Source organism: Muscardinus avellanarius (assembly GCF_963383645.1).
Source record: "Muscardinus avellanarius genome assembly, chromosome: 6".
NCBI lineage: Eukaryota > Metazoa > Chordata > Mammalia > Rodentia > Gliridae > Muscardinus > Muscardinus avellanarius.
The window spans coordinates 54,497,689-54,525,537 of NC_137791.1; the positions used below are offsets into that span (position 1 = coordinate 54,497,689).

A 27,849-nucleotide genomic window follows, 5' to 3' on the forward strand; every position below is an offset into this window, starting at 1 on the left:
CCTCCCTTCCTCTTCCTCCTTACCTTACCTTGCTCAACACAGTGATTAGCTTTGATAAGTTTGTGTATGTAAATTATGCCTATTGAGGTGTTTTCCTTTCTCCCATATCCCTCAGTGAGGTCCCCTTCTTCACTCCACCAAGGTTTCTTCTCCTTTGTCTGGAGTCCTTCCTGTGTCTCAATTTCTCCCTGGCTTCTGCAGAGTAAGAACATTCAACCTTTTAATTTTTATGGTTAACTAATCTCAGATTAATATTCTTCAGTTTCATCCATTTCTCTAAAAATGACATAATTTTGTTCTTTATGGCTGAGTAGAATTTCTGTATATATGCCATAATTTTGCAATCCATTCATCTGGATTAAATATCTTACTGAATATTCGTCTTGTTGATGAATTATCTTGGCTAGTTCCATAGTTTGACAATTGTGAATTGTGCAGCTATAAACATATGCGTGTATTAATATGGTAGTCTTGTTTCAGTTCTTTTGGGTAGGTATCCAGGAGTGGTATAACTGAGTCATATGGTAGGTTCATTCCCATTCTTCTGAGGACCCTCCACACTGTTTTTCAAAGTGGTTGCAGTAATTTCTATTCTCATCAACAATGTATCAGTTTTTTCTGCTCCTCATCTTTGCCAGGATTTTAATTGTTTGTATTTTTAATGATTGCCATTCTGATTGGGGTTAGATGATATTTCAAGGAAGTTTTGAGTTGCAGCTCTCTGATTGCTAATGATATTCAACATTTTGTATCCAGTTATTGACCATTTGTATATTGTTTTTGGGTGAAGCGTCTAGTTCAATTGCCTATTTCTTGTTTGGGTTACAGTTCTTGATAGTTTCCTTTGCTGAAAAGAAGCTCTTCAGTTTAATGTAATCTTACATATTGATCCTCCTTTTCATTTTTTGTGCCTTTGGGGTCTTGTTTAGGAAGTTTTTACCTGTGCCTATATGTTGGAGTGCTGGTCCTATGTCTTTGAACAACTGCAAGGTCTCTGGTCTAATTTCCAGGTTTTTTTTTTTTTTATCAATCTTGAATTGACTCTTGTGCAGGGTGAGAAAGTGGGGTTTATTTCTACTGTTCTTCATTGGATAAACATTTTTGCCAACACCATTTGTTGAAGAGGACATCTTTATTTTTTTACTGTGCATTTTTGGCCCTTTTGTAAATTGACTGTGTGTGGATTTATTTCTGAGTCTCTATTCTGCTCCATTGGTCTGTGTGTCTGCTGTTTTTATTACTGTAGTTTTGTAGTATAGTTTGAAATCAGGCATTGTGATGCCTCTTGAATGGTTTTTGTTGCTGAGAGCTGTCTTTATTTTATTTGGGTGTTAATGTGATGTTGGCTTTACAGAATGTGTTTCGGAGAGTCCTGATTCTTTCTACTTCATGGAATGGATTGAGAAATATTTGGATTGGCTCTTCCATAAACACTTTATAAAATTCAGCTATAAAACCATCTGCACCTGGGCTTTTCTTTAATGATAAGCTATTTATTGCTGTTTTAATTTCTTTGATTACTATTGTTCTGTTTAAATGTTTTATATTTTCTTGATTCAATTTAGAAATATTATATGTGTTTAGAAAGTTTTCAGTTTTCTCTAGATTTTTCATTTTGTTGGAGTATAGTTCTTTAAATTAGTTTCTGATAATTAATTTAAAAATCCTCTGTATTTCCATGCTATTTGAGGCAATATTACCTTTTTGATCTGTTATTTTAGTAATTTGGGTTGATTCTCCCTTTTGATTAGATTGGCTAATGGTTTATCTATCTCTTTTATTTTTTTCAGAGCCAGTTTTGGGTTTTGTTGATATTTTGTATTGTCTTTTTTTCTCTACGTCATTGATTTCTGTTCTGATTTTAATGAATTTCTTTCTTCTACTGGCTTTGGGATGAGATTGTTCCTGCTTTTCAGTGGTCTTGAGGTTTGTCATTAGGCTATTTATTTGGTGATTTTTCTGTTCTACATATGTGAGCACTCAGTGCTATGAATTTTCCTCTTAATACTGTCTTGAAAGTGTTCCAGAGATTATGATAGGTTTTGTCTCTATATTCATTTTTTTTTCCTCAGAGTTTATTTATTTCTCTCCTTATTTCTTGTATGAACCATTCCTCATGCAATAGTGTGGTGTTCAGTCTTCAAGTATTTATGAAGTTTCTCTAGCTATTATTATAATTGGTTTTCAGCATCATTCCATTATGGTCTGAAAAGATGCAGGGGGCTATGTCACATTCTACTGGTCAATTAGGTCACTCAGGGCAGCATGTATGAAAAGGAAGAACATGAAAATTCATCTCTCAATGACGGGGGGAGTGGTGTCTTTTATATAAAATGTGGTCTACTTTCTTGCTACAAAGTATTTTTATTTTTCCTATGTTTATCCATACTTTCTCAAGGATTGCAAAGCTTTATGCAATTATGACCTAATCTTGATGTCTAGGATCTTATCTATTGAGTCACGTGCAAGTGAGGATTCTTAAGGGATTCTTAAGATACTCTTGAGGTGCAATGTTTTAGGCTAAAACAGGAGCCTCAGCAACTTAGAGGCTCTCATCAACTAAGATCCTGTTTTAAAATAAAAAATAAAATTGGGTTTTGGGTAAAGCTCAAAGGTTTGCCTCAAGGTTTAATCCTTAGCACCTAAAAAAACAGACAAACAAACAAATACTATGTGTTTTGAGTGTGACTTCTTTTTAGCAGAAAATCTAGAAACCAGAGTTATGGTAATACTCTATTGCTAGTACACACAATGATGTAAGAGAGAGAGGATAATCATACTGGGATACTCAAAGAAAAAAATAAAAAACAAAAACAAAAATTGGAAGCCCCACAGAAATCATATAGCAGTTCTGGAATTCAACCGGGCATGGGTTGCTATTAGATTAAATTCTCTTCTCTGTAAATGATTTTTCATGGTTTTGTTTTGCTTTTGGGACTCTAATTAGTATTCTGTGATTTATCCTTTCTTTTCTATGAAAAATGGGCTGTACTTGCAGCTGGAGCTTTCTTTTTCTGCTTCTGACCCATAACAGATTAGGGGGTCTATAAGCTACTCTTCATTTTGTCCTGTCACTATCACTGTCATCTCAAGTTGGTAAAATTCCTTATAAACATTTTGTGAGTTTATCATTGTATAATTTGTAACTAAATTTATTAAACAAAGGCATACATATATTTTCTTTTTAGAAAAACTCTTTTCTGTGCTGGGCCTGGGTTGTGCATGCTTGTAATCCCCGCCCTTGGGAGGCGGAGAAGGGAGAGGATCGCGCGGGTTCGAAGCCGGACTCGCTGGCTTAAGAGACCCTGTTTCCAAATAAAATATAAAATGGGTCTGCGAGTGTAGCCTGGAGGTAGAAGGGTTCCATCCCCATTACCACAAGAAAAAAGAAAAAAAAAGACCTCTGTTTTGGATAAATTTTGAGGCTGCTGGTTTTAACACTTTAAAATTCTTAGGAGCATTATTGTCATAGTCAAGAGGGTCTAGGACTTTAAGATTCTTATAAGCCCTTTTATTTAACTGAGTGGTTCTATGAAGGACAAGCCTAAATATTTCTAAAAATTTAACAAAGGATCTTACAGCCAATTCCTGCCTTTGGTCTTTTGCCCTCCAGCCACTTCTTACTTGAAAGGTTTTTGTTTGGAGAGATTGAGGATGAAAACATTTTCAAATCCTGAAAAATCTTTTATATTTCCTGTAAATTCTACTTGAAAAATGGACACTTTAAATTCATTTTTTTCTATTCATACTGTCTCACAAATGAATAAAGCATATCTTGGCACTTTGACATTCAGCCTGGATATTTCCTTAGAATTCTTTTTCACTTCAAGCATTAGTTTTACTAAAATTTCTGCTGTTACATAATAAATACAAATGTTGTTTTCTCCATCCTTAAATCATTACCATCATTCTCCTCAAGGTCCTTTTGTTAAGCCTTGAGGTTGCTTTAGCTTCAGACCCATTGCCTGGAATGAAGTCATACCTGAAAATTTTAGGGTGTTGTTATGGTAATATTCTACTGCTAGTATAAATATTTTCTGTTTATTCATTGAAATATTGAGTTCTAATCTTCTTTCCTTTAATCTTGGCTACTTATGATGTCTTTCTTAACCAGCACATCAGTGGAAGTGATATTCTAGCACTTAGGTAGTCATATTATCGACCTGGGCCTCCTGAAACAACTGGTCTTTTTTTTCTTTTTTCTTTTTGGTACTGGGGATTGAATTGAGGGCCATTCTACCGCTGAGATACATACCTTGTCCTTTTATAAATTTTTGTTTTGAAACAGTGTCTCGCTAAGTTGCTGAGGATCTCTGTAAGTCGCTGTGGCTGGCCTCAAACCTGCAAGCCTCCTGTCTCATCCCCCCAAAACCCGAGATTATAGGTATGTGCCATAATGCCTGGCCATGATTATCATTTTTGAGAGGGCAGAGGTGTTCAAGAAATTAGACCCAGTTGAACCCAGGTCCTTGATATTTATCATGAGTCTGAAATTTAAATTATTTTATAAACATTAATTTATTGAGTCATCCAATGGCTTTAAGATTTGATCTTACTTTTAATTTAATGATTCCGTATGTTACAATTGAAGAATTACAAATCCCAATGATTAACTTATTTATAGGGAGAATATTAAACTAAGAATGACATTTAACTCTAATATTGAGTCATATATATTAAGGTTAGTAAGAATGGCCCTCATGTAAATTTAGTTTCTTTCCGTTAGGGCACAGTGAATTAGACCTGTCAACCAGTCTAGAACAGATTGGCCAACTAATAAACAGTTGGAAATTATTTTTAGGAGTCACCTCTAAGCTGGACATGGTGGCAGAAGCTTGTAATCACAGCATTTGAGGAGGCTGAGACAGGAGGCTCATGGTTCAAGGCTAGCATCAGCTACTTAGTGAGGCCCTTTGCAACTCAGTGAGACCCTGTTTCAAAATAAAGAATAAAAATGGAGTTGGGGGTGTAGCTCAAAGGTAGAATGTCTCTGGAGTTCCATCCCCAGTGCTGCAAAAGAAAAAAAAAAAAAAAAAAGGAAGTTACCTCTAAACCTTCTAATTCTCCCTTAGCAGATCTGATTGGGGATTCCTGTGCATTTCTTCACTTACATACCAGAAAATAAACTTGAAAAACTTCTCATGTAAGTGAATCAGATGATGAGAATGGCTTTCTAATTCAAAAACTTAAAACAAGAATTCATTTAAGATGTATATGTCATCAAGGTCCCTAGTCAGTAATAAGTAATACATAAATTATTAAATAATAAATAATAAAAAGTAACATAATTCAGGCCAAGTAATTAAGCTTGCCTGGAAAGTGTTATGCTGTACTCTTGTGCTAGAAGGAACTAGCTCTAATATTTATCTTTTAATTACTGTAAATGGCATCTCAAATGGCATTTCTTATACTTCCTGTTTATCTTTCTCCTAAACATTACCAGTTGAGGAAATGTTGGGATGCAGCAGGAATAATACACAGTTAACACTTAGGTTTTTTGAGAGTTGGTAAAACAGACTTTTGGTAGAGACATTTAAGGCATAGACTTTAGAACCAGAATATTTGAAAAATTGTGAAAAGTTGTGGGCTACTTGAGAAAAACTTTAATGCATCAGGAATATGGAGGATTCGCCTATATGGGATGATTTGATCATTTTAAATTTGGAACAAACTAAAGTATCAGGTACTTGGGCTTTTCACTGATCCCTTTTTCAATGTTTTGTTTCTCCCCTTTGAGGGGAAAGGAGATTATAACAAAGTGTAAATCAACACAGTGCATTTTTTCTTAAGAAGGACAAGTTACAAAGTGCTTAGTGAAATGATAAATTTACATAGGTGTAAGCTCTTTATCTTGTAGATTCTTCAAGGGGCAGCAGTACACAGAGCACACTTTGAAGAGTCCCAACTTAGTCATTTCCTATTATTTTTAGATAAGGAACTTGAGGCCCAGAAAAACAAGTGCAATTTAAGTTGTAGCTCATCTGTTAAGTTGCATAGCTAAGCCAGGTGTGGTGACATATAGATTTGTAATCCCAGCATTTGGGAGGCTGAGACAGGAGGATTGTGTAGGTTCGAAGCCAGCCTCAACTGCCTAGTGAGACCCTCTGAAACTCAGGGAGACCCTGTTTCAAAAAAAAGAATAAAATTTAGGGCTGGGAGTGTAGCTTGGAGGTAGAATGCCCTGAGGTTTCATCCCTGATACCGAAAAAAAAAAAAAAAATTGCCATGAAAACAACAAGTTAAATGTTCTTTCAAGCATATCATATTACAGGTAATGAATATTACTGCTCATTACAAAAAATACTTAAGTATTTGTCTCAAATATTGAACTGTTTTCAATATCACAGAAGGTTGTTTGTCTTATTTTGAATGAAAAATATATGAAACTCAGATTACTACTCTTGAAAATATTCTAGATTATAATTATGCACTCGAAGGTAAAGGGCAAAACTTAAAATAATTGCAATGATGGGTCAGATGATATGTGATTTTTATTTATTTAGTATTTTTGTCAAATTCACTTTGATAAATTGATACATCAACTTTTTAACACTTTGGCACTAAGTTTTATTTATTTCTCATTTATTGAAGTTTAATCCACATACAGTAAAAGTGATTTTTGGTAAATGTCTGGGGTCGGATATAATCTAAAGAGGCTCAGATGATATGTTAAGGCAAAAGGTATTTATCTGGAGTATTAGAATCTTAATTCAGGGAGTACAGATTCTAGTAGAAACCAGAATGTGTTCCATTAGATAGGAGTTAGAGAGTTCTTTTGAAGATAAAAAGAGAAAGTTTAAGCGAGTAACTTAGGTTGCTTATGTTTGGAGGATAAATTTATTCTAAGGTTCACTGGTTCAGTATAGACCACTCAGATCATATCATTGTTACTAGGGAAGAGTTTAATTTATACAATTGTCAGGGTCTCTTTTTAGCAAATAACTTTCTTTTGGCATGTCAGCAAGTTAGTGGAATGGTTGCCATAGCACCACATGGTGTCTGGGTCACAAAATGGAGTCACAGCTGTCAACTTTCTTTCACGTGGGCAACCACCATTACAATAACGTTTTGGAACGCTCCCATTATTCCTCAAAAGTTCTCTCGAATTCTTTAGCAGTTAATCTCTCCCCCTATTCCTGGACTCTGGCAACTGTTTCTGACCCTGTGATTTCACCTTTCTAAGGTTTTATATAAGTGGAATCATACATTATTCAGGATTTCGTAACTGCCCTCTTTTATTTAGCATCAGGTTTCTGAGGTTAATTCACATTATTTTATTTTTACTAATAAGTATTCTATTGTTTGGGATAGCACATTTTGTTTACCTACTCATCAGCTCATGCAAGTTTGGGTAGTTTTTATTTATTTTTAGGAAAACACTTGGGAGTAAAATTTCTAGGTTATATAGTAATTGTATATTTATAAGAATTTAATTTTATAAGAATTTGACAAATAAACTTTATAAGACTTTGAAAAATTTCTTAATAGTATTTATACCATTTTCCTATCATGCCAGAATATATGAGGACTGTTTCTAAGATAAAATTACCTAATGTAAAATTACTCAATCAAAAAAGTAATTAAAAGCACATTTATTCTTATATGTGGTATTTTTCATAATTTTAGGTCCTGGGTTTTATAATGTTCTAAACAATACTATATTTGCCAATGTTAGAAATATCTGTTTGAAGAAACAAAATAAAAGTGCATTTGGTTCTTCTGCTCCTCGAAATTTGTTGCTGGTTGAGAATGAAGCTTATACTACTCCTGGGCCTTCGGATTATCAGGTAATATGTTAATTCTATAATAATCTATATATGTAACACCAAGTCTTTAGGGGTCTCTTAAATTTACATGATAACAGAATTAGTAGACAAGGACCTTAAACAGTTATTATGACTATATTCTGTATGTTAAGAAAGTAGAAGAATAATTGAGCATATTCAATAGTGGAAAATGCAGAAATTAAAAATGCAGAAACAACTTGAAGTTTCATATATGACATATTTAACATTTAAAAACTATGAACTGAGCCGGGTGTGGTGGCTCACACTTGCAATCTCAGCGTTTGGGAGGTTGAGACAGGAGGATCACGCAGGTTTGAAGCCAGCCTCAGCTACTTAGTGAGGCTCTCAGCAACTTAGTGAGACCCTGTTTCCAAATAAAACATTAAAAAAAAAATTTTTCAGTTTCTTAGCAGCAGCCAATCCTCTAGGTTTAAGCTGGATTCTTGTGGTGTTGCCTATTATCAGAAAATGTCTGCAATGAGAAGACAGCTGCATTTAGATAGCTTTTAGAGGTTCTGCCTTCTTCAGAATCTTAGCCCTCTGATATGTGTTATTTCTGCAACTCTTTGAGGTCTTTAAAAAAGGATTTTGTTATATTTTATCTGGATTTATTTATTTTTTCATGGCTAGAAATGTGGTCAACTGCAAGCTATTCATTATTTTTTCAACCAAAATTATTTAAATGAGAATTCATTTCTCAGTGGTTTTATTCAAGCTTGTATACTTCTACTCCCTAAATAGTGAAAGTTGAAAAAAGCTCTTGAATTTCCTTCTAGAACAATTTCTGGTACCTTGTAAATGGCAATAATAAGATTATTATAAAAGCAAATTGTTTTTCAGCTTTAAAAACATAAAAACCACACAATAATAATTCTAGCTTAGATATTTTCTATTTGAAGAATTTTGCATATTTTATAAGATGTGACTGTGATTGTTCTATTTTTGAAAGTGATAGAATCTATCTTTTTTTTGAATGGCTATATGGAAGTAATATGAGGAAAGTTTAAAAGTGACAACATTTAAAGTATATAAGCAGATAGTTTCACACATAAGACATATGGGGAATAGATTATTTTAATAAATTAGTATTACCAAAAAATAAAGAAAAAGATGTCTAATTATTTGCTACTATGTATCTAATAAAATTCTAAAATTCTAAAACATTAAACACAAATATAAGATTATGAAGTAAAAATAGTGAGGTTATATTAAAATGGAAAAATAGGCCGGGCGTGGTGGCGCACGCTTGTAATCCCCGCACTTGGGAGGCAGAGACAGGAGGATCGCGCAGGTTTGAAGCCAGCCGCGCTGGCTTAAGAGACCCTGTTTCCAAATAAAAAGTATAAAATGGGTCTGGGAGTGTAGCCCAGAGTTAGAGGGGTTTCCAGGAACCCCAGTAACACCAAAAAAAAAAAAAAAAAAAGAAAAAATAAATCCTCATACATTTTTATAATAAAAGAATGTTGCTATAGTTTATGCAGTTTAAATTATTAAATGAATATGAATGAATAAGTTATAAGTGAGAAAGAATATCATATTACAAAAATAAATTTCAAATAAAATTTTTTATTTTTTATTTTTTATTTTTATTTTTATTTTTATTTTTTGGTGGTACTGGGGTTCCTGGAAGCCCTTCTTCCTCCGGGCTACACTCCCAGACCTATTTTTTTAAATATATTTTTGAAACAGGGTCTCTTACGCCAGCACGGCTGGCTTCGAACCTGTGCGATCCTCCTGTCTCCGCCTCCCAAGCGCGGGGATTACAAGCATGCGCCACAACGCCCGGCCAAATAAAATTTTTTAGATTACCATTTTTTCTAGCTTATTATATGTTCAATGCATGTGACATTGTTCTATTTAAGAGTCTTGTGGTTTTGCTTAGAAAATGTATTAGCCCAGAATTACCACAGAATTAAGGTATAGTTAATATGTTATTTTGTATACTAATAATAAAGCATTAAAAATACTATATAACTCAACAAATACTTTATACTCACATATTGTTGCGATTATAAAGTATAGCAAGAATTGATATTATAATATAGCTAAAAATTTACCCATAATATGTTTAAATAATATACATAGATTCATCTTTCTTATAAGTTTATGTAATGAGTTGTTTTCATTGTAATATTTCATTGACTTAAAGCTTTTTGCTTCTATGTTCTATTTAAAATTTTATTTTTAATCAATTATAAATTTATTAAATTTTATTTTAAATAAAGTATATAATCAATGAATACATGAATCTCTTTGTAATGAAAGAAAAATATTATTAATAAACTTTAACTCTATACTCTTTTAACTCTTCCTTTCAATGTGTTTTTGGATTTTACAGGTTGGCAGAATTTCTGATAAATTACCAAACTTGACTAGCCAGTATGCTGCTTTCTTGTCAAGAGCAGAAAAAACTACTAAAGTATCAGATGTGGTAAGAAGACTTCTATAATCAAACTTATTTGTAACAAAATTCTTGAAGCTTAGCAAAAAGTCCAGTGTTGGTCTATGAGAAGATAATATGTGGGGCGTCATTGTAGGATCAGAGAGCATATATTCATAGGACATATATGAAAGCTGAACTTAGGTGTATTGAGTATGGAGAAGATTTACTTTAGGTTTGACTCAATTTATTCATAGTATAATTTTTTTTCTTTTCAATTAGAATCTATCTTGAAACCTATGACTCTTCAATGATTTTGTTTTACTACTATTAACCTGTATTTTTAATTAATTAATTAATTTTTTTGGTGGTACTGGGGTTCCTGGAAACCCTTCTCCGGGCTATGATCCCAGACCTATTTTATATTTTTATTTGGAAACAGGGTCTCTTAAGCCAGTGAGGCTGGCTTTGAACCAGCGTGATCCTCTTGACTCCGCCTCCCAGGTGCAGGGATTACAAGCGTGTGCCACCACGCCCGGCCTCTTAACCTGTATTTTAAATTGAGTTTATGTGATTTTTCTAACTAAAGTGCTTTTTAAATAAATAGTTAATATTGATTAAATTGAAAATTGTAAAGCAGAATAAGTTTAAAAATAATACTTAACTATTTCATTCAGATCAAATTAAGATCAGAGTAGAATTTACAGTTAAAAAGCTATATATATTGAAAATGATGAATTACCAAACTTCGTGCCCTGTATACCATTTTCAATATGTTCCACTTATAAATAAAATAAAATATGGAAAAATAAATAAGTAAAGCTATATATAATGATAATATTGCTATTGTCTGATACTTATCTCCCCTCACCCCCAAATTCACGTATTGAAATCCTAAAACCCAATGTGATAGCAGTAGGAGATGAGATTTTTTTGGAAAGTGATTAATTAGGTCATGAGGTCTTATGAATGGGATTAGTGTCCTAGTTTAAAAAATATTTGCAATGATGATTAATTGTGAATCTCTAGGAAATAATAGGGATTAGATTAATTTGGTGAAAGACATTGAGAAATGAATTTTTTCCCTGAGGTATTAAATGACTTAAATCTGAGATAGGGCCAAATTATCATCAGGTTCTATAACATTTTTCTGTAGCTCTTCATTCAAAACACAGTTTAAAATAATCTAGCAGTGCTCTTGATTGTAGTAGATTCTCACTAATTGTGAGGCAAGTGTATTTTAAAAGATCATTTCTTCATCTTAGTTTGGGATGTATTTTTCCAATGAATCATTTTTGTACATACCTTAGGATCCACAATGACATATGTCATAAGTAATTTATTACTAATAAAGATTTTAAATATAAAAATGTTTAGATTGGATTTAAAATTTCTATCATAATATTAGAGATATTAAGAATGAAAAATGGAAATCTCTGATGGTGTTCATAGGAGTGCATATGTATATATTATACTTTATATATTTTTTGTGGAGGAAAATAATAGTGCAGATATGTTCTAACAAAAGAAGAGTTGTTCATGCCGGGCGTGGTGGCACACGCTTGTAATCCCCGCGCTTGGGAGGTGGAGACAGGAGGATTACGCAGGTTTGAAGTCAGCCACGCTGGCTTGAACGACCCTGTTTCCAAATAAAAAAAAGTATAAAAATAGGTCTGGGAATGTATCCCGGAGGTAGAAGGGTTTCCAGGAAGCCCAGAACCACCAAACAACAACAACAACAACAAACAAAACAAAACAAACAAACAAACAAAAAAAAGCCAAAAAAGAAAAAAAACACAAAGAGTTGTTCTACCAATTGCTGTTACCTAATTTATATTTTTATTTCCTCACATCATCTGTTCTTGGATATGGAAATTTCTTTTTAGTGTTGTATTTTGTGGGCATAATGTCAATTAAAAGTATTGAGTATGACTGTTTATCCAAGAAGGAAAATAGTGTAGTCACATAGAGATCCTTAGTTTTTAATTCTTTCTACAAATAACAATATGCTTTAAACAGGAAGGTATATAAAATGTAGATAATGAAAAATCCAAATGCTTGACCTCAAAATGGAAACAATCTCTCAAATGCATGAAATAATAAAATTAACTTTATAATTTGCACTTTGCATTAAAAATATTTAAAATTTTACCTTCTAGCTTGGTATATTCGTGTATACCTAGAATCCTAGTACTTGGGGGGCTGCAGAAGGAGGATTGCAGGTTTACCAGCTTCACTGCAATTTAGTGAGACTCTCAGCAACCTAATAAGACCCTATTTCAGAAACAAGTATGATCTCACTTAACATAATGTTCTCCAGGTCCAACCACTTTCCTGAAAATGACATGATTTTTGTTCTTCTTTATTGCTGAGTAGAAGGGTCATAGGTTTTCTTTCATATGCAGAAGCTAGGAAGTAATTGAGATACCAGAGGGACTTCAGATAATGGTGGAAAAACTGCAATGGAGCCAGGGCGGTGGTCTAGGGAAGAAGGGGAGGGAGAAGGAGGATCAGTGAAGGAATCACTCACATTGACATTATAAACACATGTGAGGATACTAATGTCAATCTCAGTATCTTATACGAGGAAGGGAACGGGGATAGGGATAGAGCAAGGGGAAAGCCCACCAGGTGCTATGCGCATGTATGTCATGAATACTATGAACAGCTTTATGATGTGAGACTATAATGCCCCAATAAAAGCACAAACAAAGGAAAAAGGCTTTGGGTGCAGTTTGGAGGTAGAATGCCTTTGGCTTCAATTGCAAGTAACATACAAAAAATTACTTTCTATATAATTTTATATATTTATATAGTTTATATGTATATATGTGTGTATGTGTGTGTGTTTATACATATGGACACTTCTATTTTCAAGTAAAACATTCTATTTTAATTTTCACATTGTATTTTCATCTAAAAACAACACAAAATAATCTTTCAGACTTTGGTTTCATATGAAAGATAGTGCCTGCCACTGTATCTCTTTTACTCCTATGAGGTCTCAATTAAATATGTTTTAATGAAAACTACAACATAAGCATTAGTTGCATATAAAAAAGATTAAAAATACGGGAAATGAAATGGATGCAAATCAAATATATGTTCTTTAGACATTTTAGAAGCAGAATACTGAGATAATAGTGGGAAGTATTTGCTATAAAAAGGTATCCTGAATGAAGACATAAGTTTTTTAAGGAACTCAACAAAATGTCAAAGAAGATGAGTTTTAAAAGGCCTATATTTTTTCACATTCTTTTATATTTTCAGTAGACCATAAATAAAATATTTTTGAAGCTTCCTAAGAAAAAAGTAACTAGGTTACCTACAAAGGGATGAGAATTAAAATGGATAACCATTTGCTTAGCAGAATTAGCAACACTTTAGAGCTAGGATATGATGGAATATGTTTTCTCATATTTCCCAGAGGAAATAATTTTGGATACAGAATTCTCCCTCTACCCCAAATTTCAATTAAATGAGTGAAGAAAATAATTTTCTGGTGTGCAAAAGCTCAGAAAGTTTATTACCTTTTTATTCCCTTGGAAAGAATTTTTCTAGCAAAATAAAAAAGGGAAACTAAAGAATAGTGACATAAACACAGAGAATAGAAATGAAGTATTTAATAGGTTAATACATGAAAGAAAAGTTAATAGAGAATGTATTTTAGCTCATGCTTGTGATATTCATCAAGAGACAGGAATTTTGTGACAATTTCATTTATTTATCTGTGTGTTTTTGTCATGCTACTTGGTTCTATCGATAGGCAATAATAATGATAATCTAAATCTTGTTTAAAATTTTTAAAACAACCTATACAATCCTGGAAAACTTTAAGGTAGACTTTAAATATTAGAAGCCTTGAGCCAGGTGTGGTGGCACACACCTATAATGACACTACTTGGGAGTCTGAGACAGGCGAATAGGAGGTTTAAGACCAGCCTTAGCAATTTAGCAAGGCTCTCAGCAACCTAGTGAGACTTTGTTTCAAAACAAAAAGTAAAAAGGGGTGAGGGTGCAGCTTGGAGGTAGAATACCTTTGGGTTCAATACTAGGTACTACCACTACTACCATCAAAGAGAAACACATACACACACACACACACACACACACACACACACACACACTTCTATCACTTGTTTAAAGAAATTATTTCTCAGAATAGAACCAGGGAGAGGGAGAGGACAGATTTTACTGTTTATTTTAGACTTTATCTAATTTGAATTTTACTTCCTAGTAAAGATATTTTAAAATAAAAGTGAAAATAGTATTCAAACAGTTAAATATGCATTTTGAACACCATTATGATATATCAGTATAAATACTGACCCACTCTGAAAATAATAAAAATTCTAGAGCAAGGAGTGGTGGTAGATGCTTGTAATCCAAGTACTTGGGCGGCTGAGACAGGAGGATTGCAGGTTTGAGGCCAGCCCTGGCAATTTAGGGAGATACTGTTTCAAAATAAAAAAATAAATAAAATAGAGCTGGGAATGTAGTCATAGGTAGAATGCCCCTGGGTTCATCTCTAGTAGCAGAAAAAAAAAAAAAACTACGTAAAATAAAAGCAAAACATATTCATGTACCTTCTGGGATTAGAATAAAAAGACTGTATAGCCTAAAAGTTAAATTAATGCAGGTCTAGAGGGAACCTCTAAAGCAGCTAGAGCTCTAAAGCTAACTCTCACCCCAAGGGCATTTGCCCACCCAGCGGAGATTGAATTCTCAGTTTTATAGTCTCAGAAACCTCCTGGGAATGAAAAAGGCCACTGACTCTCTCATGGTGAGTAGTCTCAAGGAAGATTCATTAATACATTAAAACTCTAGTGGACAAACTGTGCAGGTTAGGAGTGAAATGCAAAATAAATTTACCTTTCTTACCCATCAGGGAGTGTATGGAAAGACTGCTTATGAATCTTTTGGTTTTGAACTTATGATAGGGAAGTTACCCCTGAGAATATATCATATTTCACTTTCGTCTAATGAGATGAATTATTAAAATCATAAACACTTGTATATCACAGACATTAATGAGATTATTTTTATTAATATAAATAAAAACTAGTGCTTTATAGTATTTCTTCTATGCTAGTGCTAGTCACTATTTAAAATGCATATTCACTCATTTGAGTACTATGATTAGGGCCGTTTTCAAATATGAGGAAACTGACACAGAGTTTGAGGTTTAAAGGGCAGAGCCAGAATTCAAACTCAGCAAGAAGTTACTCTCAAAAAGGGTGTTTTTATGACATTTTTCTCTGGCGTGAAAATTTGACTTCACTAAAACATGACAGTATTAAAATGATTTTTGTAATTTAAAGCAGAAGATAGATGAACGTAAAGATTTTATATTATAATAAAGAATAGAACTTTTAAAAAGATTTCTATTGTTTTAACAGTAACTGATGGAGGATTTAGCATCAAGAATACAATTGAACTTCTTTCCTCTAGTTATTGAGAAACTAAAACTAAGCAATGGCTATGAATTTAGTGGGAAAGTCATTGTAAAGTTTGATGATCTTTATTAGATCAATTCATGGCCTATCAAGGGCCATGATTTGGCTCATGATAACTGGTATAAAAACATATTACAGCTGGGCGTGGTGGCGCACGCTTGTAATCCCCATGCTTGGGAAGTGGAGACAGGAGGATCACGCAGGTTCGAAGCCAGCCGTGCTGGCTTAAGAGACCCTGTTTCCAAATTTTAAAATGTATAAAAATAGGTCTGGGAGTGTATCCCGGAGGTAGAAGGGTTTCCAGGAACCCCAGTACCACCAAAAAAAAAAAAAAAAAAAAAAAATTACAAAGCTGAGTATGGTGGTACATGTCTGTAATCCCAGTACTTGGGAGGCTGAGACAAGAGGGTTGCAGGTTCAGGGTCAGTGTATGGGAATTTAGCAAGATCATGTTTCAACATAAAAATTAAAAGGTCTGGCAGTGTAGCTCAGAAGTAGAATGCCCCTGGGTTTAATCCCCAGTGCCATTATTTTTTCTAAAAATTATCAAATAACTTGAAACTTATTTGATGAATAATGTGTATTATTATCACTTCATTAAACAGTTATATAGACAAGAGTGAAAGAAAAATTTAATAACAAATTTTATTTAATGTTAATTTAATTTAACTTAAGGTGTTAAGTATTTTGAATATCATCTCTGACTAGGTTAATGTTTAAGAGCATAAACACCAATAAATGGCTTATATATTTACATTCTCAGTTATTAATTTGCATACACAAATAGGAACATGTGTATATACATATATATGTAAACAAAAATATATATACAGACTTTGATTTTATAAAAAAAATCTATTTCTTACAAAATAGGATTTTTTTTTCCGGTCTGGTTATGGAACCCAGGGGCATTCTACCTCTCAGCTGTATCCCATGCCCTATTTTTTATTCTTTATTTTTGAGACAGGGTCTCACTGAGTTGCGGACTAAGTAGCTGAGGCTGTCCGCGAAATGCGATCCTCCAGTCTCAGCCTCCCGAATGCTGGGATTACAAGTGTGTGTCACCATGCCCAGCTCAAAATAATTTTTTAAAAAAAATTGTGTAAGATCATAGAGAAGATGAGTTTTCCTAGTTTTGTATTTTAAACATTTTTATTGATAATTGTACATCATAGTGAGATTCATAGTGATACTGTCATATATTATTGGTCTATTTCTAGTACAGTGTTTTGTTTGAACCAAAGATTTAGAAGGTTGCACGTCACTGGGCGTGGTGGCACACACTTGTAATCCCAGCAATTGGGAGGCTGAGACAGGAGGATCACGGTTTGAAGACAACCTCGGCTACTACTTAGTGAGGCCCTCTGCAACTCTGTGAGACCCTGTTTCAAAATAAAGAATAAAAAAATTAGGGTGGGGGTGTAGCTCAGAGGTAGAATGAATGCTTTTGGGTTTCATCCCTAGTACCGGGGTGAGGGGGGTGCGGGGGGGGGAGAAGGTTGCACGGCTACATAAGTAGTATTTACTTACAATATAAACAGTTTAGAACTTGTAACCATATACCTGGCCCTTCACATATCCAATACCTGCTTAGCTTCCCTGGGCTTTTACGTTTATCATCCTGGATCCCTTTAACCTATTTCAAAATGCTTTAGAAAACATATACATGCATCAATTAATAAGTATGTTTGTACATCAAAAAAAGTTTAAGAGCAAAAGATGTGAAATTACAGAAATGCTTTTGTAATCTTACTTCTACCTTTTAAGCTGCATGAGTTTAGGCAACGTCTGTAAATCTAGACTTTCTCAACTATTAAATAAGAATAACGGACTAACCTTATCAGATTGTAATAAGAATTAAATGTACTATTGTTTATAATATTTCTCCATGTTACTTGTAGTAAGTTAAAAGTAAGCTAGCTATAAACATTATAAGTAGTAGGGTTATGGCTCAAAGTTAAATCAATCTCATGTCTATGGTCTTTTCCCATTCTATAATATTAATGAAGAACATATATTAATATTTGGTAAAATCTTTTGCTTTTTCATATTTCCTTTGTAAGTTACTGAAATCTTACACATCTTTTCTACCAGAGGCTCCTGTCTGGCGGAAGAGGATAGCTATATCAGAAATGCAAAGGGATGGAATGAAAACATGTTCAGTTCTGATTTTAGAAACATTTCTTGAAACTCATCTCATAGACAAAGCTGTTGGAGACAAGATTTTATACTGAGTATTTATATAAAAAGGAAAAGGGTTTTCTAATTTCCAAAAGACTTTTTAATATATTCTCAAACTAGGGATTGGCTCATGTTTTAATTAGCTATTACTGAATAGTAAACACAACTTTAGTAGCATACAACAAAAAATAATTGTTATTTATTCATAAGTTTTCTGGTTACCCAGAGACACTCATTATTAGGCTGTAGCATTGCTAGGGAAACTGCTTCATGCTGCCCTTTGCCCGGGATAGCTCTTGGGACCAGTAGGATTACTGAGGCATGTTCTCATGGGGATGACAGAGAACAAGAACATTACTATAAGCAAGAGAGTAGGGACATTATAGGACAAGGAAAGTTCTCTGCTACACAGAGAAAGCCCTTCCCAGATTAGAAAGTTGGAGAAGGATAAAGAGGGATAGAAGAGAAAGGGCATGGAGATCTGAGTGTGAAGCCTGTTTCATGCTTTCCCACGTTGTGGGTGAATTCTGGCAAGATTTGGGCTTGAGTATTAGTGGTAGAATAGTATATGCAAAGACTCTGGGAAATCTCAGGGATGATGAAGTATGAACTTAATTTAATATCTGAAGTTTGGGAGGATGTTTGAGCAATACCATCTTTCCCCCACACTAATGTCTCTAGCATATCACAATGCTATAATGGTACTCTAGGCAGAGATTTTATATCAGTCAGGGACTAGCCAGAAGACAGAACTATCCTAATTAGTTTGAGATAATGTCATGAATTATGGATATTGAAAACTGGAAAAGGCAAAGAAGGAACACTAAGGTAAAACAGGAGAACTGCCATTACTAGGATTTGAGAAACAACAGGAATAGGTTGGAATTATTAAAAATGGAAACATTGGAGAGACCATATAAAGCTGAGATTAAGAGTTTAGACTTCTAAAGAGAGGTCACAGGTGATAATAGTATCTCAGAAGCCCAAAATAAAAATCCCCTGAGCTTGGGATATAGATCATTAGGATCCTGAAGACAGTACAAACATATTAAGAATGTATTTCAGCTCTATAATACCTTGTTATTTTAAATCTTATATTCTACTACTGTTATACGTCTTTCTTTCCTTATGCCTTCTTAGTTGAATATTTATAGAAAATTTTTAGATGGTGGCATATTTTTTAAAGTTTGATTTATTGCTTGGTTAGTTTCTTAGTATTTATACTTAACCATTGGTGAAGAAATATACAAGAAATTTTCTTGCTGCGGTCCTATCAGATCAAGCAAAAGATTTTAGATAAATGATTTCTGATACATTGAAGAATGAATTGGTCATAGTGCAGTTATATACTTGCAGTGCCCCCATTACACTTTAAAGTCTCATAATTTTTTTATATAATTATCTAACTTTATTAGTTCAGAAATGGGTTTGATAATCAAACAGTAAGAATAAGTGCTGGCTGCCATCTTTATTAAAGCAAAGGAAGAATAGTGAAGACAACTGCTGAACAGGAAACACTGTGATAAACCAATTCTATACCCTTGCTCCTAATTAGGTGCTACTGTCTTCCAGTACGTATATAAATTATAAAGTAAATGCAGTTCTTCAGTTCTAGGTTAGTGGTCTAAACTGTGTTTTAGTTATTTTTATTTCTTCTACATTAATCTCAGAAGTAAATAATAGATTCATGAAGAAATGATTATATTCCTACTCTTTGATAAAAAGGTTTTGCACTTTCATATGTTTTGGAAAAGCAATCTCTCCTAATTTTGAAGGCACCATACTAATTCAAAATAAACAATAGCACAAAGATTTATATTTTGTACAATCTCAGAGACATAAATTATGCTACATTTGTGGCATCTATCCCAATATTATTCCTGCATCTTTTAATAACCAGTCATTGTTTTGCAGAATATGTGGGAGTTTAAAGAAGAAAAATATGTTTAAAATGATTTGGAGCCCTTTAACTTTATCATTTAAGGTCCTTATGCCAAGATGACTATATCTTCTACCTCTCCATATGGTATAAGATGGTATTAATACTATTAAACTTCTTTACGAAAATCATGACTAATGAAATATGATATGTAGAAGTTGACTTTAAATAACTAATTACTTGAGGTGAATATATTCATTAGGAGTAAAATTTGTTTGGTATATTTAAATATTTGGGAATTTATATTTCTTCTTAAAGTTACCTCTACTGATAAAGAAAGCTATTATTTGCAGTATTGGATTCATATGCAGAAATCTGATGTCACTGATGTGGTTAACACAATTATTCTTTGCTGAATTCAGAACATTAAAATTTTGAGCATTTGATCATCATTATATATAAAAGAATGTGCTAGTGATACGTGTATTGAGAGTTTTTAGGGATATACAAAGCTTCATTGTATTATTTCAACATGTCCAGGGAAACACATTTATTAACATCACATATTTTAAAATAGTTTTACTAAGTAACATTATATTACCAACTCAAGTATACAGGGAACAGATTGAGAAACTAATAGACTAAAGTGGGATTGGTAGATAAATAAAATGACATAGGTAGAGATAAAAGGAAAGCAAAAGAGGTATATGAAGAAGATAAATAATTGAAGTATTCTTGTCTAAAAACTTGACAAGGCACATAATGATAAGAAAAAAAAAGCAGAAGCATGTTGAAAAAGCTGCAAATGGATTCAGACAAATTACAACTTTGGGAAAAAACTGCTGCTTCTAAAATGAGGAAGCAGATGGAAAGGGGGATGTCCTTTCTTCCACCAGCCTTGTGTATACCTCTAGCACCTCCTTTGGCAGGGTCCAACAAGGAGCCATCTGGTAAAGCAGAGGAGTTGCTTTGTTATAATTATATGAAAAAATGTCCAACACCTTTTTTCATATAAATGTTGGCCACTTGTGTTTTGAGAAGTGTATGTTCAGTTCATTTGCCCATGTCTCAGTCAACATTGTCATTGCTGTAATCCCAAACAACTGACCACACAATTTGAGGAAAGGATATTTCTTTTCTTCTTTTAAAATCTTTTATTGGTGCATTGTAGTCATACATCTTAATGGGATAAGAGACTTGTATAGACATATGTGTGCACATCACCCAATTAGCTCTTACCCAATCCCCACCCCCATCTTTTAGAGATTTCAGGTTCAGTCCATGTGAAACCAAAGTCTGCAGAGCTCAGGCCATAGAGGCAGTAAGCAGAGAGAGGGAGAGAGCAAGGGAGAGCAAGGGCTCTGCTGTCACATCATGGAGGCTGGAAGCAAGAAAAAACAAACAAACAAGGGAATTTAAAGACAAAACCACAGTTCCCAAGGTCACACCCCCAGGGACTCAACTTCTCCAGCCACTCTACTTGCTTATGTTGCTACTCAGCAAATCCATTAGAATGGATTTTTCCACTGATGAGATTACAACCCTCATGACTTAATTACATCAACTGATTAATTCATGAACTCTTCCGGGGACATTCTGTATCTAACCATAACAGCCCACTTACTGATTTTTTTTTTTTGGTGTTAAGTTATTTGAATTCTGAATATTGATCCTCTGTTGGAAGAGTAGCTGGCAAAGATTTTTTCCAATTCTGTAGACCGTCTATTTACACTGTTGTTTATTTGGCTGTGCAGAATCTTTTTAATTTGATGCCATCCTATTTATTAATCCTGAACTATTAGAATCCTATTTAGAAATTCATTGCCTGTGCCTATATATTGAAGTGTTTCACCTCTGTTTTATTTAAGCAGTTGCAAAGAGAGAGTGAGAAATAGGAACCTAGTTTTATTCTTCAAATGGATATGCAGTTTCCCTAGCACTATTTGTTAAAGAGGTTGTCTATTCTCCAATGTATGTTTGCGGTACCTTTTCCAAGAATCAGGTGACTGTGGCTGTGTGGGTTGTCTCCATCTTCTATTCAATGCCATTTGTTTGCATGTCTGTTTTTATGCCAGTACCATGCTATTTTTGTTTCTATGGGTCTGTAATGTAATTTGGAATTGGGCATTGTGATGCCTTAACATTGCTTCTTTTGCTCAAGATTGCTTTGGCTATTCTTTTCTTCTTCCATATGTATTTTAGGACTTTTTTTTTTATAGTTCTGTGAAGAAAGTCTGATATTTTGATGATGATTGCATTCAATCTGTAGATTGATTTTAGTAAAATGACAATTTTATCAATATTAATTTTGCCTTTCTCTTGAGAATTGGAGCTTTTGTAATCTTGTAGTGTTCCTTCAATCTTTTTTCAGCATTCTGTAAAAGTCTTATACCTTGTTGGTTAGATTTATTATTAGCTATTTATTTTTTGAAGCTATCGAGAATGAAATTGTTTTCCTCATTTGCTTTTTGGTAGATTTATTATTGATGTATAGAATATCTATTGATTTTTGTATCCCTATCTTTTGCTGAATTTTTTAGTCTGGTGGAACTTTCAGGATCTTTTAAATATAGAATTACATTATCTGCAAATAGAGATAATTTGATGTCTTCTGTTCCTATTCATAAACCTTTTTAAAATTTCTTTCTCTTGCCTAATTTCTCTAGCTAAAATTTCAAGACTATACTGGATAGGAAAGGTGAGAATGGATATTCTTGTTTTGTTTCTGATTTAAATGTAAATGCTTTCAGTTCTTCCTTGTTCAATATGATGTTGACATTGGGTTTGTCATAATATACCTTCTATGATGTTGAGATAAATTTGTTCTATCTCTAATGTCTTCAGAATTTTTGTCATAAGGAGTGTTAAATTTTGTCAGAGTTTTTTTTGCATCTGTTGAAATAATCTTGCAAATTTTGTAATTCACTGTTTGTGATATGTTTTATACTTTTAAATTTGCATATGTCAAGCTGTCCTTACATTTTTGGAATGAAAACAAGTTGGTTATGGTGTACAATATTTTTGATGTGCTGTTGAATTTGTTTTACAAGTATTCTATCATTATTTTTAAATCTTTGCTCATTAGGGATATTTGTCTGTAGTTTTCTTTCCATATATATATATATATATATATTTACACACACACCTACCTAGTTTTGGTACCAGGATGATACTGACCTCTAAGAATGAGTTTGGAAGTATTTTTTTACTTTGTTTCCCATGGAATAACTTGAAGTTAATTGGTATTAGTTGTTTTGTAATGGTGTGATTGATTTTGTTGGAAATCCACTGGGTCTCAGCTTTTATTTTTGGGAAACTTAAATTATTGCTTCAATCTCATTGCTTATTGTTGGTTTATTTGTGTTTTCTATTTCTTCTTGTTTCAGTTTTATACATCATATATGCTTAGATATTTATCATTTTCATATAGATTTTCCAATTTTTGGAATATATATTTTCAAAAGAGTCCCTATATTTTCAAAAGAGTCTCAATTTCAGTGGTATTTATTATTATATCCCCATTTTTGTCTCTATTTTTTATTTTGAATCTTCTCTCTTTTTGTTATTTTTGTTAAGGATCAAGAAATATTGTTTATCATTTAAAAAGAACCATTTTATTGATTCTATGTATGTATTTATTTTCTATTTTATTAATTTCAGCTCTCATCTTTACTATTTCTTTCCTTTTAATAGTTTTGGGATTGGTTTGTTCTTCTTTTTAAGACCTTAAGATTTATCATTTGGTTATCATTTGAAAGCTCTCTTACTTTTAAAAAATATAAGAATTCATAGCTACAAACTTTCCTCTTAGTATTGTTATTGATGAATCCCATTTATTTTGGTATTTTGTATTTTATTTTTCATTAAATTCTAAGACAAGAATGCCTACTATTATCTTTACTATTCAATATAGTTCTTAAAATCTAAGCCAGAACAATTAGGCAAGAGGAAAGAAATTAAAGGAAACAAACAGGAAAAAAAGGAGTGAAATGATCTGTTTGCACATTACATGATTCTATACTTAGAAGACAGAAAAGCTCAATCAGAAGACTTCTAGAGCTTGTATATAAGTTCAGAAAAGTATACAGGTATAACGTCAACTTACAAAAATCAATAGCTTTTTATATACCAACCACAATTTAACTGAAAAAGAAATCTAGAAAACAATTCCATACAAATTAGGCTAAAAAAAACCCCACCACCTTCAATAAAAACCTTACCAATGAATCTAACCAAGGAGGTAAAAGTCTTCTACAAAGAAAAGTATGAAACAATGAAGAAAGAAATTTAAGAGGAATATTGAAAAACCTCCATGTTCTTGTATAAACAGAATTAATATTGTCAAAATGGCAATACTGCCAAAAATGATCTAGAGATTCAATGTAATTTCTATTAAAATACCAGTGTCATTCTTCACAGAACTAGGAAAAATATTTTTAATATTTGTATGGGAGAACAAAAGACCCAGAATAGCCAAAGCAGTCCTGAGCAATAAGAACCCATGCTTAAGGCATTACAATACCTGATTTCAAATTATACAGTAGAGATATAGTAACAACAACAGCATACTCTTTGCACAAAACAAACACACAGACCAATGGAATAGAATATAATCTAATAGAATATACAGATAACACATTTTCACATGATAGCCAGTTGATTTTTGACAAAGGTGCCAAAAACATACACTGGAGGAAAGACACTCTTTTCAACAAATGTAGTTAGGAAAACTTGACTTCCACATGTATAAGAATGGAACTAGACTCTAGTACTCTTTTGAGATATGATAATAATCACCAGTAACTGTGACCTATTTAGAACAAAGCATATACTAACAGGCACTAATCCGAAAGTAAGAACTAATCCAAAAGTAGAACAGGTTAGTGATAATGTAGGTTAGAACACAAAACGTTATTAAAGAAAGTAAAAATAATATTATATTGTATAAACCATGAAAAGAATAGGAAGAAAAAGAATAAAAGGGAGGAGAGGGAGAAGATATATAGAGAAAAAAGTGAAAAGAGATATAGAAAAAAGAAAAGTGTAAAACGAGAGAAAAGAAAAAATAAATTTGACATTAAATCTTGTTAACACATTAAAAAGACACAAATTGGACTAAATTATTTAATACTCTCACACTGGGGTAAAAACAATCAACAGATATGACCATACCAGTGTGTGTGTGGGGGGAAACTACCATTGAAAAGAGTAGAATTTTTCTGGCTCTGGTGTCTATCCACACAGACCTCATCCTGCCTACCTCTCGGGCTTCTCTCAGAGTTTAGTGGTGGGCCTGGGTGGTGATGTGTTCTCTTTTTGGTTGCGAGAATAAAAAGTGGCCCCAATGTGTCAGGAACAAGCAGCTACATCCCTTCCGGGGGCCCTTCTCACTCTCCTCATTTACACTGCTGGTGGTGGCACGCAGTGGCAGGCTGCAATGGGTGGTGGCAGTTGTGATAATAACAAAATGCATAGGGGTTATAAAATTGTTTTTAATAGTTTATACAAATTTGTATACAAATAATCTGAAGTAAACTACATATATTTAGCAGTGTTAAAATTTCTAGGCCTGCATTATATTTTCTTTGTGGGAAGTTTTTTTTTAAGTCTTCAATTCCCTTAACTATTAGACCAAATATATTTCCTATTTCTCCTTTAGACTAATTTCAATTATTTTTCCTGATTTTTTACTTTTACTGATTTCAATTTTTGAAAAACATTGTAGTGAGGGTAGGCCACTCTTGCAGTGTTTCTACTTGGATTTCAGAATATCTTTTGATTAGTTGTGTTTATTTTCACAATAATTTTTAAGAATTTATGACAAGTATCAGTTTAATATGAGATAAGAATTTCTAAAAACAGCTCCACAGAGGGAGGTTTCCTTGCTTGGCAGTATCAAGCATTATGTATATAAAGTTCAGATTATATTTATTTCAAAGATTTATCTTCCATGTGTATGTCTATATTTCATAACTTTTGTATATTTTGAAAATTTCATATTTAGTACCTTGTTCTAAAAGTACAGCTTTGATTTGAGCTTGAATATTCTCAGAATTTGAAATTATAATTTTATGTTATTTCTGATTAAAATAAACACTCAAAATCCAGAAATAACCTAAAACTCATATTATTGTAAATGTTAAAGTTTTTCTTAACTTGTTTCAATTTGCTTATTAAATTTAAAATATTCACACTTAAATTTCAAATTTAGCATAAAATCATATATAATCTTTTTGGGCTTATGTATGTATTCAAAAGTTTTAAATTTTAAAGTCATTGATTTTGTCTGATACTTGTTATATTTAGCTACATGATGAAACCCCTATGTTGAATGAGGGTATTTATTATTTATTTCATGCTATTTAGATGTGTTATTAATGACCTTAGTGATATTTCAAACTTGGAATTATCCATTACCATATAATGTTTAAAGCTATCCTTCTATTATCACATCCTTGAGGATTAGAAACTTCTCTATATAAGGATACAGTAGGTCATTTATGTCTGTAGCTCATCTTTTCTCTTCCAAACCAGAAGTTCCAAATTTTGTTTCTTGTACCTTCTTAATTTGCTATATATCCAGAAAAAATAGTGTAGAGCCTAAGTGGCAGGTATAGGCAGATAAAGTTTCTGAATGAAGTAAACTCTAAGCTGATTCTTAAAATTAATACAGGTAAGAAATCCCAATCTGAAAATCTGAGATTTTTAACTTTTTTATTTTTAAAAATATACTTTTATTGGCTCATGTAATTACACATTGTAATGAAGTTCAGAGTGATAGGGATCATACATGCACACAGCATTTGGTGAACTTCCCACCCCCTTTCTTCCCTTTCACCATACACAATAGATATTAAGATTGACATTGATAATTTCCTGTCTCTACAGAGTGTCAATGGTAGTGTTTCCTTCATCAATTTTCCCTGAACTCACTCCCACTGACCTTCCTTAGACACCCTCCATCTCTCTACTGGGGTTTATCTTTAGGGTTCTTCAGACATCCTGTGAAATCTGAACTCAGATGCTCCCAAGTCCTAACACTTTTTGAATGTCAACATGATGTCACAGTGTAAAATTTCATACCTGTCCTCAGGTCATGAGTTGCCATCAAAATTCAAGTGTAATAAAAATATTGTATACAATTATCTCCAAGATATGTGTCTAGATTTCAAATGTATTTGCATGAAGTTTTTCATCACATCCTCTTATTTTAATATCTCTAGTCTAACTAGAGATATTATTTAATAATATCTCTAGTCTAACTAGAGATATTATTTAATAATATCTAACTAGAGATATCTAACTAGAGATATTATTTAATAATATCTCTAGTCTAACTAGAGATATTATTTAATATCTCTAGTCTAACTAGAGATATTAAAAATATCTCTTACTGATATTTTAAATCAGTTATTAAAAATATTTCTAACTGCTTTAGAAATTCTTAGTAATGGTAACTTATGCTTTGTACTTTCTTTGTTGATCAGTTTTGTTAGATCAATTTTATTGGCCTTTAAAATAATCATCTTGTGGCTTTATTGATGTTATCTTCTATATTCATTACTTTCCTCATATTTATCATTCCCCACTTTGTTTAGGTTTAATTTTCTATTTTTCTAAATTCTTACTTGGATTCTCAGATACTTGATAATTTGAGCTACTTTTTGACCAAAAAAATTTAGGATGTTCAACTTTATTGAGATTTAATTGACAATAAAATGTGTGTTTATTGCACACAGTGTGATTTTTCAATAAACATGTAAATTGTGAAATATCTGTAACATTAAGCTAATTAATGTAGCCATCACCTCAGAGTTTTGTGTTTTGTGTAGAATACTAAAGGTCTGTTCTCTTAGAAAAAATTTAATTTTATATTACTTCATTATTTACTGTAGTCACCATACTGTACATTAGATGCCTAGAACTAATTGTCATTACTGACTCTAAGTTTGTATCCTTTGACCAACATTTCATTTCTCCCATTTTCTGACTCTTGCTAATCACTCTTCTACAGTGTCTCTACTAGCTCAACTTCTTTAGATTATATATATGTATATGTGTGAGTGTGTGTGTGTGTGTGTGTGTGTGTGTGTAGTTGTCTAATTTGATACTTCTATGGAAGAATTATGGTAGAAATCTAATGGCCATCTTGCTCATATCCCCAGC

General features: G+C 32.8%; 1 protein-coding gene across 1 annotated transcript in view; it reads left to right on the plus strand.

Moving 5' to 3' along the window:
* STPG2 (sperm tail PG-rich repeat containing 2) overlaps positions 1 to 27,849 on the plus strand; it is a gene marked incomplete at both ends in the record, with an annotated part of 526,196 nt that overhangs the window by 135,272 nt on the left and 363,075 nt on the right. The window contains 2 exons of the mRNA XM_080697195.1: positions 7,627 to 7,787; positions 10,126 to 10,218. Of these exons, the coding sequence (XP_080553321.1) occupies positions 7,627 to 7,787; positions 10,126 to 10,218 (254 nt within the window). The remainder of the gene's footprint in view (positions 1 to 7,626; positions 7,788 to 10,125; positions 10,219 to 27,849) is intronic.